At 49.3% G+C, this 13,104-nt stretch overlaps 1 protein-coding gene across 8 annotated transcripts in view; it reads right to left on the bottom strand.

Moving 5' to 3' along the window:
* Window positions 1-13,104, bottom strand: part of FRMD4A (FERM domain containing 4A) — a 331,795-nt gene that overhangs the window by 84,629 nt on the left and 234,062 nt on the right. For all 8 annotated transcript variants that reach the window (XR_004348140.1, XM_032620676.1, XM_032620632.1 and 5 more), the window contains exons 8-10: window positions 9,377-9,460; window positions 4,534-4,599; window positions 4,246-4,303 (exon numbers count right to left, since the gene is read on the bottom strand). Coding sequence is in view for 7 of the 8 variants with exons in the window: in XM_032620676.1 (XP_032476567.1) it covers window positions 4,246-4,303; window positions 4,534-4,599; window positions 9,377-9,460 (208 nt within the window). In the remaining variant the exon portion in view is untranslated. The remainder of the gene's footprint in view (window positions 1-4,245; window positions 4,304-4,533; window positions 4,600-9,376; window positions 9,461-13,104) is intronic.

The raw sequence follows: 13,104 nt of genomic DNA, 5'->3' as shown, positions 1-13,104 counted from the left end.
TTCTGGGCCGAGAAACTGTCATCGACTGTCAGAGCTGGAAGGAACCATAGAGACTATGGAAGCTGACTCCTCTGAAAATTTTGTCTTAAAACATTTTATTTTTTTTAGAGCACTTTTAGGTTCACAGCAAAATTGAGGGAAAGGTACAGGAGTTTCCCATGTACTCCCATCCCTACACATGTGTAGCCTCCCCCGTGAAGAAGATCCTGCACCAGAGTGGTACCTGTGTTGCCAATGAGGAACCTACACTCACCCGTCCTAACCACCCAAAGTCCATAGTTTACCTTAGGGTCCACTCTTGGTGATGTACATTCTACGCGTTTGGACAAATGTATAAGGGCACGTATCCATCACATACGTAGTGTCACACAGACTATTTTCATGGCTCTAAAAATCCTCTGTGTTCTGCCTATTCATCCCAGCTTCTGGCAACCACTTTTGCCTTTTCCAGGATGTCATATAGTTGGAATCATCCAATACTCAGCCTTTCCAGATTGGTTTCTTTCACTTAGTAATACGCATTTAAGACTCCTCTAATTTTATTTTATTTTAAACATTTTGTAGCTCATACATGCGTATTTATTTTATTCCTACCAGAACAGTGGAAATGCTCTCAAAACTAGCTCAAGTTTTCTATATCACTGTTTTCTCCTATTTGAATAAATTTATTTATTTTAAAAGTTTTATTGGAGTATAGTTGCTTTACAATGTTGTGTTAGTTTTCGGGGTACAGCAAAGTGAATCAGTTACACATACACATATATCCACTTTTTTTTTTGTAGCTTCTTTTCCCAGATAGGCCATTACGGAGGATTGAGCAGAGTTCCCCGTGCTATACAGCAGGTTCTTATTAAGGACTCCTCTAATTTAATAGACAAAGGAATCATGCAAAGGTTGCGTCCTACTCTACTCAAGACCCTCCCCTTCCCCCCAGCAGGCCAGTGGCAGTGCAGGGTAGGCAGGTGCTCATAAGGTGTGCATCCTGTTCACCTCATGAAGACAGTGGCTATCTGGCGGGACTGGGGTAGCAAAATCGAAGCTTAGACACTCTGGGAACTGAATTAAAAACACCAACACCATCTTTATTCCTCTAACAGAGACCTCTGGCTCCCCAGATTGTAAGTTGTAAATCTACATTCAAGACTGTTAATTGGAAGCTCCCAAATGCTAGGAATTGACAGTGGGCATAGCAAACAGCCTTTCCCTGGATTTGTCCTAATTGCCACACGTGTGAATGATCTAACATACCCCATGGTGGATGTCTTGAAAACTCACAGTTGGCTTCAGCATTTTCAAATATATGTGGGGCAAGAGTTAGTTCAAGGTAAGCACAAAGGTAAAGGGCAGAGGAAATACATTTTGAATTTTTAGGAAAGTTTCTGAATTTCTTTAAAGGTATAAACCCCTGTCTCTGGAAGGCGCCCGGGTGACTGCAAGAGAACAGAACAAGAGGAGAGATGAAGGCGACTGCTATTTCAGTTTGCCGAGGTAAGAGCTCTCATCACACCGTGAGATGCGGCATTGTGAAATTTACAAGGCCACCAAACAGTGAGTCTCGATATAGTTAATTAGGCTCTTTCTCCAAATAGATAGGAGAGCAATCACTCACGTCTGGAGATTCCAAAAGCCAAACACACAGGCACACTTGGCACCTGGAAAATCACAATGTCTGCTTCTGGCCTCTAACAAGCTGCAAAGGAGCATATGTCTAAGGTTTGATTGGAAGGCAGAAAGCATGCATATCAGAGGTTGCCTTTCTGTCAAGTTCTAAGGCTGAGGAGGAAATGGAACGCAGGTTTAAGCAAGTAAAAGACCAGATGAGGTTTCATCTCAAAGCCTTCCCATCTAGCTGTCTCAAGCCATCTCAACAGTCTTCCAGCATCTAGAAAACTTCCGTGGGGTAGCTGGAGAAGCAAATTTCATAATCTCTGTTTTTTTGTTTGTTTTTTTTTTTGTGGCTGTTGTGGCCTCTCCCGTTGCAGAGCACAGGCTCCGGACGCGCAGGCTCAGTGGCCATGGCTCACGGGCCCAGCCGCTCCGCAGCATGTGGGATCTTCCCAGACCAGGGCACAAACCCATGTACCTGCATTGGCAGGTGGACTCTCAACCACTGCGCCACCAGGGAAGCCCTCATAATCTCTACTTTAATTACGAGCGACGGAGGTGAGGTCAAGCTAAGAACAAACAGCCAATCAGAGAATGGAATGGAGTCGGGGATTCTCGCGTTCCTGGCTCCCATTCCCGAATGCAGACCCCTTTGCTAAACGTCACCGTCGAGTATCTCCACAACTCAGGGAGAGACTCGCGGTTTGATTTCTGTGACACGCCTCTTGTAATAATGTCAGGACTACTGCTGGACCCTTCTGTTTCCTTTTTGGTAGCAAGATGGCAAAATGGACACGGGCTCCAAACTCTCACTAGCAGTGTAAGAGTTGAACCCTGGCAGCCAGAAAGGGGGATCTTGAGCCTCTTTTCATGATCAATTCCATTTCCTTTTGGGGAGCTGACTGCCCACTGGCTTCAGTGGCCACATCCCAGGGCACAGCCAGCTGTACGGGGGATAAGTCTCCTTAGAGGATCCATCCTTCTCGTGTGGGACAGAAGCTAGCCCAGGAGGCCAGGTCACACTTCTCATGACAGACTATAGCTGGAGCTTAAGCAGGGCAGGGATGGCTGTGATGCTTCTATGAGGTCTGTGCATCATGCCGAAGAGGGATGAATAGCTTCCATTGGTGGGAAGCGTGTGGGAAGGACATCAGCAAGAACTGAACCACTGCAGGCTCTGAGAGATCCCGGGCTGAGCTGCTGGGTGGGACTGGAGTCCCCGTACATGCCTCACAACTGAGCTCCACAAATATCGTTCTGCCACTTGTTCCCGTCACGGAAATGTGTACATCCAACTACTCAATTCAATTCTCAATAATGGTACTTGGTAAATATTTACTGGGTATCTACTAAGTGCCAGGCACTCCACTGGGTTCTGGGGAAATATAACAGAGTGCAACAGTCTTTGCCATCAAAAGGCTGCAGTTTAGAGGAAGATACGGGCCATTACGTTAAAATGCGTACCAAGGACGCGCAAAGTGCCGTGGGCGACACGACAATGAATGAGACACGGTGTTATGTTCTGGTCTAAAGGAATTAAAGATATAGTCGGGGGCTTCCCTGGTGGCACAGCGGTTAATAATCCGTCTGCCGATGCGGGGGACACGGGTTTGAGCCCTGGTCCGGGAAGATCCCACATGCCGCAGAGCAACTAAGCCCGTGCGCCACAACTACTGAGCCCGTGCGCCACAACTACTGAAGCCCACGCGCCTAGAGCCCGTGCTCTGCAACAAGAGAAGCCACCGCAATGAGAAGCCCGCGCACCGCAACGAAGAGTAGCCCCCGCTCGCCGCAACTAGAGAAAGCCCGTGCGCAGCAACGAAGACCCAACGCGGCCAAAACTAAATAAATTAAAAAATAAATAAAACTCCTCTTGAAAATATTTTAAAAAAAATATACATATAGTTGGCTGGAAACACGGGGTAGGAAACTGGTGGAAGAGCATGGAATCTCGGGTTGGTTGGTGGGACTGTCTTGAGTTCAGAAGTGTTTTCTGCTCTTTTTGTCTGGACTTTGGGCAATGACTTTGATAAACTTCACATTGGGGTAAACGAAGGAAAGAAGTTATCCTTTCTCAGGATAGAAATGGGTGCGTGAGGACATCATTACCTATTATTTCGAAGAGGAGATTCCAGTCTGGGACATTATGGATAAAACGCAAGAGAATTTAGAAGGGGGCCTGTGTTACACTGGACTTACTCCTTCTTTAAGAAAACAGAGCCTGTCGATTTGTCAGCCCATATAGTCCCACTTCTCCTATTAAGTTGCCTATGTGGCATTTGACCACGGAGAAAAACACTGTTGATTCTGCTTAAAGTCTTTGTTCTTTGTGCTTAGATGGAATTTTCCTACTGAGAGGCTCTGCAGCCCTGATCTCCAGGATTCTTCTGAGAATGAAGAAGTAGGCATTTACCACCCCCACTTCACAAAAAGGCAAGTGAGTTTTGCAGAGAACCCGAATCAAGTCTCACTACACTGGGTGGGGGGGAAGTCCATTGTCCCAACGCCCCCTAGCATGCAATCTTCCTGTCCAAGTCCTCCCCACTCCCCCAAAAATCTTCAGTAAGATTAAAAAGAAAAAAAAATGAGAACTTTTCTTTTAGGGCATGGTGGCAACTTTCACCAAATGAGTTCACTTACCTTCACTGCGTAATAGTGAACCCCGTAGGTTGGGAGAGACTCCACGATGCTCATGTAGCTGGGAAGACAACACAACACACACACCTGGTTATTCGGCAGAAGTGGAATCGTATACACATCGGTGTGTGTGCACGTGATAAAGTTCTCAGAGTAATCATTTACGTGAAAGATACATGGAACCACCTGCCCCCGGAGCTACGTCTCTCCCAGCAGAACTGAACAGCCCTGACATACACTATGTGAACACACACATGGCCTCAGCAGCACTGTCGGCTGGGGGGCACTTACTTGACAATGGCTTGGCCTCTGGTCTGGCCGTTCAGTTTCTTGTAGTGCTCGATGACCCGGTCCTCGCTAGAACGAGAGGAAAGGAGTCTCTCAGTCCCCAGGGCGACGGCCCCGCTCCCCGCTCACGGAGAGATCTGTGAGCCCCAGCATCCTCATGACAAGCTCCAAGGAGCCAAGAGCTCCTGGAAAAATGATTTGTCCTGAAAGCAGCATGTCCGAACGCAGCCCAAGTGAGATGCCTAGGGCTAAGGGTGTACCCAAAGCTTCTGTTTTCCCCTCAGAGGACTCGCATTCTCTTTGTCTTGGGCTTATCATCAGTAAAAGGAGAGCCCGGGGTTGGCTCCTCGTAAGAAATGAGACTGTGGGAGCAGAGGACGAAGTGGGGAGCGTGCGGGCCAGGGGGCAGGGACACGGGACAGGAGACAGGAAGAGGGCTACTGGCCGGAGGTGCGCGTGGACGCTCCGGCCGACCTCCCTCGGGTCCCCCTCCCCTTCCTCCACTCTTGCATCCCGTTGGCACAGGGCCTCCGGGGTGGGGCGGGCAGGCGTGGACTCTGACAGGACGTCCACGGCCTCCCCACCCCGAGTTAGCAGGCAGGCTTGAGGGCGTCCAAGGAGGAGGGGAAAGTTCTGGAATCTGGGGCCGGTTAACACAGACCGTGAAGCAACAAAAGGCCCAGAGGCGTGCTAGCGAGATAAGGAGGAGGCAGAAATCAGAGGGGCACCCCGGTACCTTCTGAAACCTCAGTTCTAACACAGCAAGAGGCCAGTTCGCTCCTCGAGGGGCAATGCAGGCCACACCCTCCTGCAACGGGGCGGACGGCGGCAGGGGCCCCTCTGGGAAGTGACCCCAAGCCCCGCCGCCTCTGGAAGCTCAGGAGCAACCTTGGGAATCCCAGGGGAAGCACATCCCACCTGCTGAGGGGTCAAGGCCAAAGGCCTGGCCTCTGGGACCCGGCCGCACGGCCTTCCACCTCACGCCTCGGCCTCACGTCCCTCCCCGCTGGCCCGTGGACTCCATGACAAGGAGGCGACCCCAGGGACGAACACTCGAGACCTCCTAGGTTGACCTTCACGAGCTATTATTCGTTTAGTACCCCGGAACTGATCGAAAGCCTTCTTTCACCCCCTCTTTCTTTGTCAGCGAGGCCACTTCTGGGGGGCGGTCACACATTCTATGTGTTCATCACCTAGTACTTGGGGGTCATTTAGTTATCGTCTAGTTACTCTCCCAAGCTTCCATGAATCTCCCTTCACTTTAGTATTCTGAAATTTGACGCACGTAAGGCTGGCCCCTCACGGGAAAGTGTCTTCTCTAATGCCCCGGGTGGGGAATGGCTGCCTAGGAGGGGCCTTGGTCTAGTTGAGGGTCGTGTCTATGGGGTCCGGGCACCTCTGTTCAGAAAGGGGCAGCCGCAGCCGTGTTTCTCCTTGGCTCCCACACACCACGGAAGTTCTATGCGGAGGGGGACAAAGCCCTCTCCTGACAGAGGATTCTCCAGAAGCGTCCTCTCTGGGGTCGACACCAGCCTCCCAGAGCATCAGAGTCGTGTCAGGCCGTTCTGGGGTTACCCTTCCAGCTTCCTCCCCAGACAGCCACTGAATCAACAGCTGGGTTGCCACACGACGTGGCATCTGGGGAGGTGGACTTCTAGGTCCGGGGTCCAGCCACGCGGCATAGCTACAGGCCTGCTTCCTCGGTACAGAGCTGCAAAGAGGGTCCCTGGTTCCCTGGGCTGAGGAGGGAAGACGGAACTTAACACAGTGCCGTGGCTGTGAACATGCGCATGGCGCGGGGACGAACACCAGCCGTGTCAGCGACACCTGCTGGCAGCTGTTCAGCTGTTCACAAACTGACTGGTCCGAGCCTGGGGGTCTCACGGTGCCTGACAGCTGTGGGGATCGGTCACCCTGCCTCGCCTGGTTTCTCCTGCTGTCTGAGACCCACCGCGAGGCCACAGTATCCTCCTTCTTCCTCGGCTTTTCCCACCTCTTCTGCCCCAGTGGAAACGCCATAGGCTGGCGTGTGACAAGAGCCGCCTGAGACCCACCCCAGCCCCGGCCCCGTTCCTGCCCCTCTCCAGGCTTTGACAGATGACTCACACGCACCAACTACCCCAGATGCTTGGGGCGGACTAAACGGGATTATCATCAGAGACCCATGAGGCAGAGGAAACGGGATCCCAAAACACATTTGGAGGACATGGTGTTCCGTGAAGGAAAAAGGCAAATGACCGAGGCTGACCGTGCCCCAGGCATGGGATGGCTGGTCCATCCATCTCTGCAGACAAGGAGCCCTGAAACAAGGCGATGGCCACAGGGCTCCCTGTCTCGGAGGAGCCGTCGGCCTGTGAGGGGAAGATGTCCCTTCACACCTTGTATGGGCGGTATGAGTGGTCCCGCATTTGCAGTAGAGGCGCTCAAGAGAATCCAGGTCGGGGCCCTGATGCTGCCTTGTCCTGTGGCCCTGGGCACTTTGTGCCTCGGATGCCTCCCCGATAGAGAAATCACGTGGGGTGAGAAGTCCAAGCTTGTTGAACGCTTGGGGGAAACGAGCAGAGAGGATTATTATGGGATGACTTAGCATTATTATGCACCATCCCCCTACTTCCTAATTGCATCCTGTGCCTTTTCATTTCCTCTCTTAATTGCAGTCTGAATTTGGTTGATATGGTTAGTCCCATTTTAGAGATGGGAAATCGAGGCAGCAGAGAAGTCACATGAGCGTCCTGGCCTATCATGACTCCACAGTTCAGAGGCTTGGCTGGGATTCTAAAACCCACCGCTTTTGCTCACTAGGCTGTAATGCCTTCCCTGACTAGTGGTGGATGGGCTCCCAGTGGCTTCTTTTGGCCTGAAGGTTGTCCACTGCATCTGTGAATGTGTGTGTGTGTGTGTGTATCCTTTTTTTTTAAGCAATGCATCATCAGAATGGTTCATGCTACTGGCTTGTTTGTGTATAAGCTGAGCTGTAGAGCAGCTGAGGGTACCTGCTTCAAAACCATCCCTCCCTCGGTCCTGCCATCTTCCCAGTGCATTTAGACAGTGACATGGGTACCTCTGGGTCTAAATGAGGCCCGGGGAAAGCGCTGGCCTGGTCACAGAGATAGAGGGCTGTTCTGACAGGAGAGCTACGGATATAGATGAGGATGAAGCTGTTCGTAACGACAAAAGAGAAAGCATAAGCATGAAGGAACGAGTTTCTGTATTGGTGATAATGTTTGCATATAGAGCAGACTGTGGAGGTAACAGAAGAAAATCCAGAGAGAGAAAGAGGAGAGGCAAGGAGGTGTTCATAGCTCTGAAATGAGCACAGGGTGTAAAAAACGTTTGGAAACAAACACATGAGATAATTGAGGGAGGGATTAGGCTGAAAGCAACTCTGACTCCAGACAACCCAGCAATATTACAGTCCCCGCCGGCAAATACATTTCACAAGGTAGGATCTACCAGCTTCTCGAGTTACTTCCTTGCATCTCCTTCACCACTGGTTTCCTGAAAATGAACCGCTGGGAGGATAGAGAAGGTAAGGCCCAGGGAGCATAAGGAATTGGGGAGAGGGCAATTGGGTTCCACGAACAAGGCAACAGGAGTGCCATCTGGGGGTGTTTGTATGTGCACGCTGCCAGGTTGGAAGTCTGGAAATTGACACGTGCAAAGTCTTTGCACGTTAAACCAATTTTGTTCTTTGGGGGCAAATTAGAAGGATCTAAGGCCACTATTTATGGACACCTGTGTAACCAAAAAAAAGAATGGCAACAAAACAGTTCAGAGAGACGAAACTGGGGATGCCAGCACACGGGTGGGAGCTCTCAGCCTCAGGGTTCAGCTCTTTTGTTTCCCGTCCAGCTGCCCCATCACCACTTGGTCTCTTGGCAAGAAATGATTTAGGTACTGGAGTTTCATCCTGCTAATGCCCTCTGCAGCGAGATGCACCCCATCCCAGCCAAAGGAATCCCTTGAAGCCACCCGAATGACTGAATAACTAGTCTGTGGACTGGAAAGGTGTCTGGACAGGATGAAATGTTAGTAAACTGGCAACTTCATAAAGCGTGTTACAGAAGTGCTTAAAAGTCATATGTTATAATTCAATAAGATTGACTTGTTCTGCGATTTTTGTTTTATCTTATTATTGCTTTTTAAATAAAAGCCGTCACAGTGCTTTTTGTCAAGGAGTCAGAAGGATGACTGGGGGAGTGGCATTTTGCTTTCAAAGGACAGTAGTCAGGGCTCGCTAGCCCAGCAGTATTTCAACACACTGCCCGGCAATGCAAACCCCGCTCCACTGTGACCCGAACCACAACCTGGGAACCGTTCAAGTGCCCGATTCATTCAGAATCAGTAATTCAGGGCCCGACAGATGAACTATGGTGTAATGTTACACGGAAGCTAAATCAGGAGATATTAAACATTGTGGGAAAGTAAAAGAATCAATCTCTCTCTTCTGCAAAGAAAAAAACCCTGCCCTCCTCCCACACCTCAAAACCCCACACATCCTGTCATCAAATGACAAGGATTCCAAAGCGAAACTCTAGCAGCTCAGGAAAGACTCTCCAAGGAGGCAAATCATCTAGAGGGAAATTTTAGAAGGTTTTTTTGTTTTTTAAAGAAAGAAAATAGGGAAAAGAGGTCTCACACATTTCGTGTTATTTAAATAAATGCAGAAAACAGTTTCACGAAGACTCAAGCCACTCGATACAGTTTGCAGTTGCTGGCTGATTGGGGTCCAGGCGGACCCGTGGTGGCGGGGAGGATGGACAGTCGCCAGGAGCCCCCTGCGTCCCTAGAAGGGGCTCCCTCCTGGAGGGGGGATGCCTGAGGCATGCAGGGAAAGGGGGCTTACCAGTAAGCCAGGGAGGGGTGCTCCTTCAGAGCCTGCGTGGGAAGTGCTGGTAGTTTCTTCAAGTCCGTCCTCACCACTTCATTGCTGGAAGACAGGGCAGACAGGGAGCATGGCAGAAACATGCTCAGCCTCGGAGAAAGCCACAGCACCACGCGAGGCGACCTGGCCGCGTCTTGTCCTCAGACCCCGCATCTGTTCCCCTTTAGTGAAAAGCGGTGCTTTCTTTGTACTTATTTACTTAGCAGAGACGCAAAAGAACACACAGCACGCAGAGCCCAGCGGCCTTTCCTTGTAGAGGGCAGGGCTGGGCAGAGCCGTCTCAGATGCCTGCGGGTTCTTTTCAAGCCCTGCATGCCAAGGGGGCACCGATGAGTGTCCCCGGGCAGCAGGAATGTGGGCAGAAGGGTCACCAGTTTCCCCACGGGGGGACCTTAGGGAGGTCTTGAGGGCCCCGCCGTGGGCTTTGAGAATGGACAGCTCGACTGTTTTCTCCTTAAGCTGTTTCCCTCACTAACCCACAGGCCAGTTTTCTTTGCCTGGATTGACCACATGCTAGAAACTGTTGTCCAAAATATGACAAATGCATAACATTTGCTTTTTAAAAACATTTTTTTGATTGAAGTATAGTTGATTTACAATGTTGTGTTAGTTTCAGGTGTACCGCAAAATGATTCAGTTACATATATATATATATTTTTTTCCCCACATTCTTTTCCCTTATAGGTTATTGCAAAATATTGAGTAGAGTTCCTTGTGCTTATACAGTAGGTCCTTGTTGGTTATCTATTTCGTATATAGTAGTGTGTATCCATTAATCCCCAGCTCCTAATTTATCCGCTCCCCTTTCCCCTTTGGTAACCATAACTTTTTTTTCTCTGTCTGGGTCTATTTCTGTTTTGTATATAAGTTCATTTGTCATTTGCTTTTGACATGATCCAGAAACAACTCAGAAAGTGTTAAGTGGATTATCGGGCGCTAGGAGGAGGTCTTACGCATCCGGTCCCTGGACCAGAAATTCTTCCTTCCCTTCAGACTCACATGATCTCAGGTTTGGGAGATACTTTAAATTCCCCTAATTTAACCAGGGGGCTTCAGAGGCTTGACTCGCCTGTGGGCGCTCAGCAGACCCGCACCCCTGCTGGGACAGGGACATCTGGGTGTTGGCCCCCAACGTCTACCTCCAGAGCCAGTCAGCAGAATCCACGTGGGAGGTGTAGAGGTGTCTCCCTGTACTGGCCCACCAGAGCGCCTCATGGCCCTTGCTGTGAAGCCTGCACTTACACGCAGTTCTAACCCAGGCTATGGAGCCGCTTCCGTTCAGCTCATGCAAATCAAGGCGGATATTGACCACCGGGACCTTGGGCAGTAGCATCTAAAAAGCAACGAGACAGGAGCTCACAGGTAAATACAAAGGAAGGAGGGACCACCACAGTCACATGCCTTTCTGTGGGCCCCCGCCCAGCTGGAAACACTGTCTCCAGCTAGGAACCAGCAGCTACCCTTTGGATGCCAAGTGCCAGTGGGCAAAACCATTTCCATACTTCAAGTTCATGTACCTGGTGACCAAGAAACACATGGATGTGACCTTATAGCTGCTCCCAGAAAGGGGATTTTTCAAGTGGACTAAGAAACAGTGACAGTGAAGTTTGTGAATCTTGGCTTTGGACAACCAGCCAGAAGGAAAATCTCAACTTGTAACTGTTGACATCAATAAATCTATTTTATTTTATTTTTTTGTGTGGTACGCGGGCCTCTCACTGCTGTGGCCTCTCCTGTTGTGGAGCACAGGCTCCGGACGCGCAGGCTCAGCGGCCATGGCTCACGGGCCCAGCCGCTCCGCGGCACGTGGGATCCTCCCGGACCGGGGCACGAACCCGTGTCCCCTACATCGGCAGGCGGACTCCCAAGCACTGCGCCACCAGGGAAGCCCAAAATCAATAAATCTAAGTCCTTGAATGGTTATCACGTAGGTGGCAAGGGTTTATTGATTAATTATCAATAAGTTGAATGTATTTATGGAGCCCCTGCTAAAGGGATACATAAGAAAAGGATAAGCCATAGTCCTCATTCAAAAGCTGCTCACAATTCAGTGCAGGGAGTGAGAGGTGCGAATAAAAAGAGAACTGACTACATGGGCAGTACTGGATCATGTCCATTCAAACAACAGACTGAAGTTTGGAGGAAAGGAAGGCCCCTGTGGGCTCTGTTGTAAAAGCAGACTTTGGGGCAGGGCCCACATGGAGAAAAGGACAGGAATCTTATTTTTCTTCTCAGTGGAATACAGTAGAGTATGGAGGCCAGGAACTGAAGAGATCAATTAGAACGGGTGGTATGGAAGGGTTAAGCGGACCAAATAAGTGGCAGATTAGACATAGGATTTTGAGGACCTTCCATGCCAGGCTGGTAGAGTTCAAGTTTAGCCAGAAGGCAAGGGTCAGCACTGGAGCTTTTCACACAGGTCACCTCCTTGTGTTTAGGAAAATTCAATTCCCAAGCAGAGTTTGGAATTTTTACTTGCATGTTATTAAGGCATAAAGAAATACTCAGGTCCCCGAACACCCAAGAGCCTACAGTGATGAGTTTCTGGGTCTTATCTTTCCTTATAGTTTATTAACTATAAGCTCCCTGAGAACAGGGATTTGTTTCACGGACTCATCGGTGCCTAGGGTGGCACCTTACAGGCTGGACATTTATCGAATGGAACTGTGAGAAAGACAATTAAGCTGAAGCACGAGTGTGGGTTTAACTCACACTTATCACATCTAAAGTATATTTGGGGAAGGAAGGAACTAAAGGAGGAAGAGATTGTCTTACCCACTAAACACTCATTTGTTGGCAAACAAGCATCCCTGATGAGAGTCCCAGGTCTGACTTCCTGGCTGGAGATGCAGTGGCTTTTTTTTTTTAGCGCTCCCCCAGGGCCAGGTGACACAGACAAATACAAGAAATCACAAAGGCGTGAAGCCCATCCAAATCCATTACATTCTGGAAGGGATCCAGGGCTCTTAAGCCGTCCCAAAGGACAACTATGTAGAAATGTCCTATTTGCCTTTCTGCTGTCTGTAAACATCTGTAATGACTTAGAGGGGGTCAGCCCTGTCAGATGATCTGGCCATACCCTGGCTGCAAATCACAAAGCTGCCTTAATGGGAGACCTGGTCACTCTATCTCCAGAGACTTGGGAAGCTGAAACTGAAAGAATGTGCTAGAAGTTCCCAGCTTCCTCTCTCAAGATCTTCTACTTGGACATTTCCCCCAGAGTCAGAACAAGTGATAAATGCCAACTTATGAAATACCCTAAAACAGTTCCTTGTTCCAAACAGCGGTCAGTTTCCATTTCTAGCAAAAGAAAAAAGGTCTCTTGGAAAATCACTTGCTAAACTGAAGTCTTCTTATTTTTAGTATTAACCAGATTTTATTCACAACTTTTAGGTGGTGATTAATGCTGCCAGCAAAAACTTGGTCTCTCAATGACGCGTTAAGTCTTTGAGTTGGGTTTTTTTGTTTTTTGTTTTTAAGATGATGGATCGTGGTTCTACTGTCTACCCTGCTCATAAAACATGGGAAGTTTGAATGATCTACTGTGGAAAACTAAGGTTTCGAGTAATACGCGTCAACTAGGGGATCTGTCACAAATAACAGAGAAGAATGAATTTAACCAAGACACCATGGAGCGAAGAAAGCAAAAATGAAATTTGATAGGACGATTAGCAAAATCCACAAGGTGC

This window comes from Phocoena sinus, chromosome 2 (assembly GCF_008692025.1).
Source record: "Phocoena sinus isolate mPhoSin1 chromosome 2, mPhoSin1.pri, whole genome shotgun sequence".
NCBI classification, from domain to species: domain Eukaryota; kingdom Metazoa; phylum Chordata; class Mammalia; order Artiodactyla; family Phocoenidae; genus Phocoena; species Phocoena sinus.
This window is presented reverse-complemented; position numbering and strand designations above follow the sequence as displayed.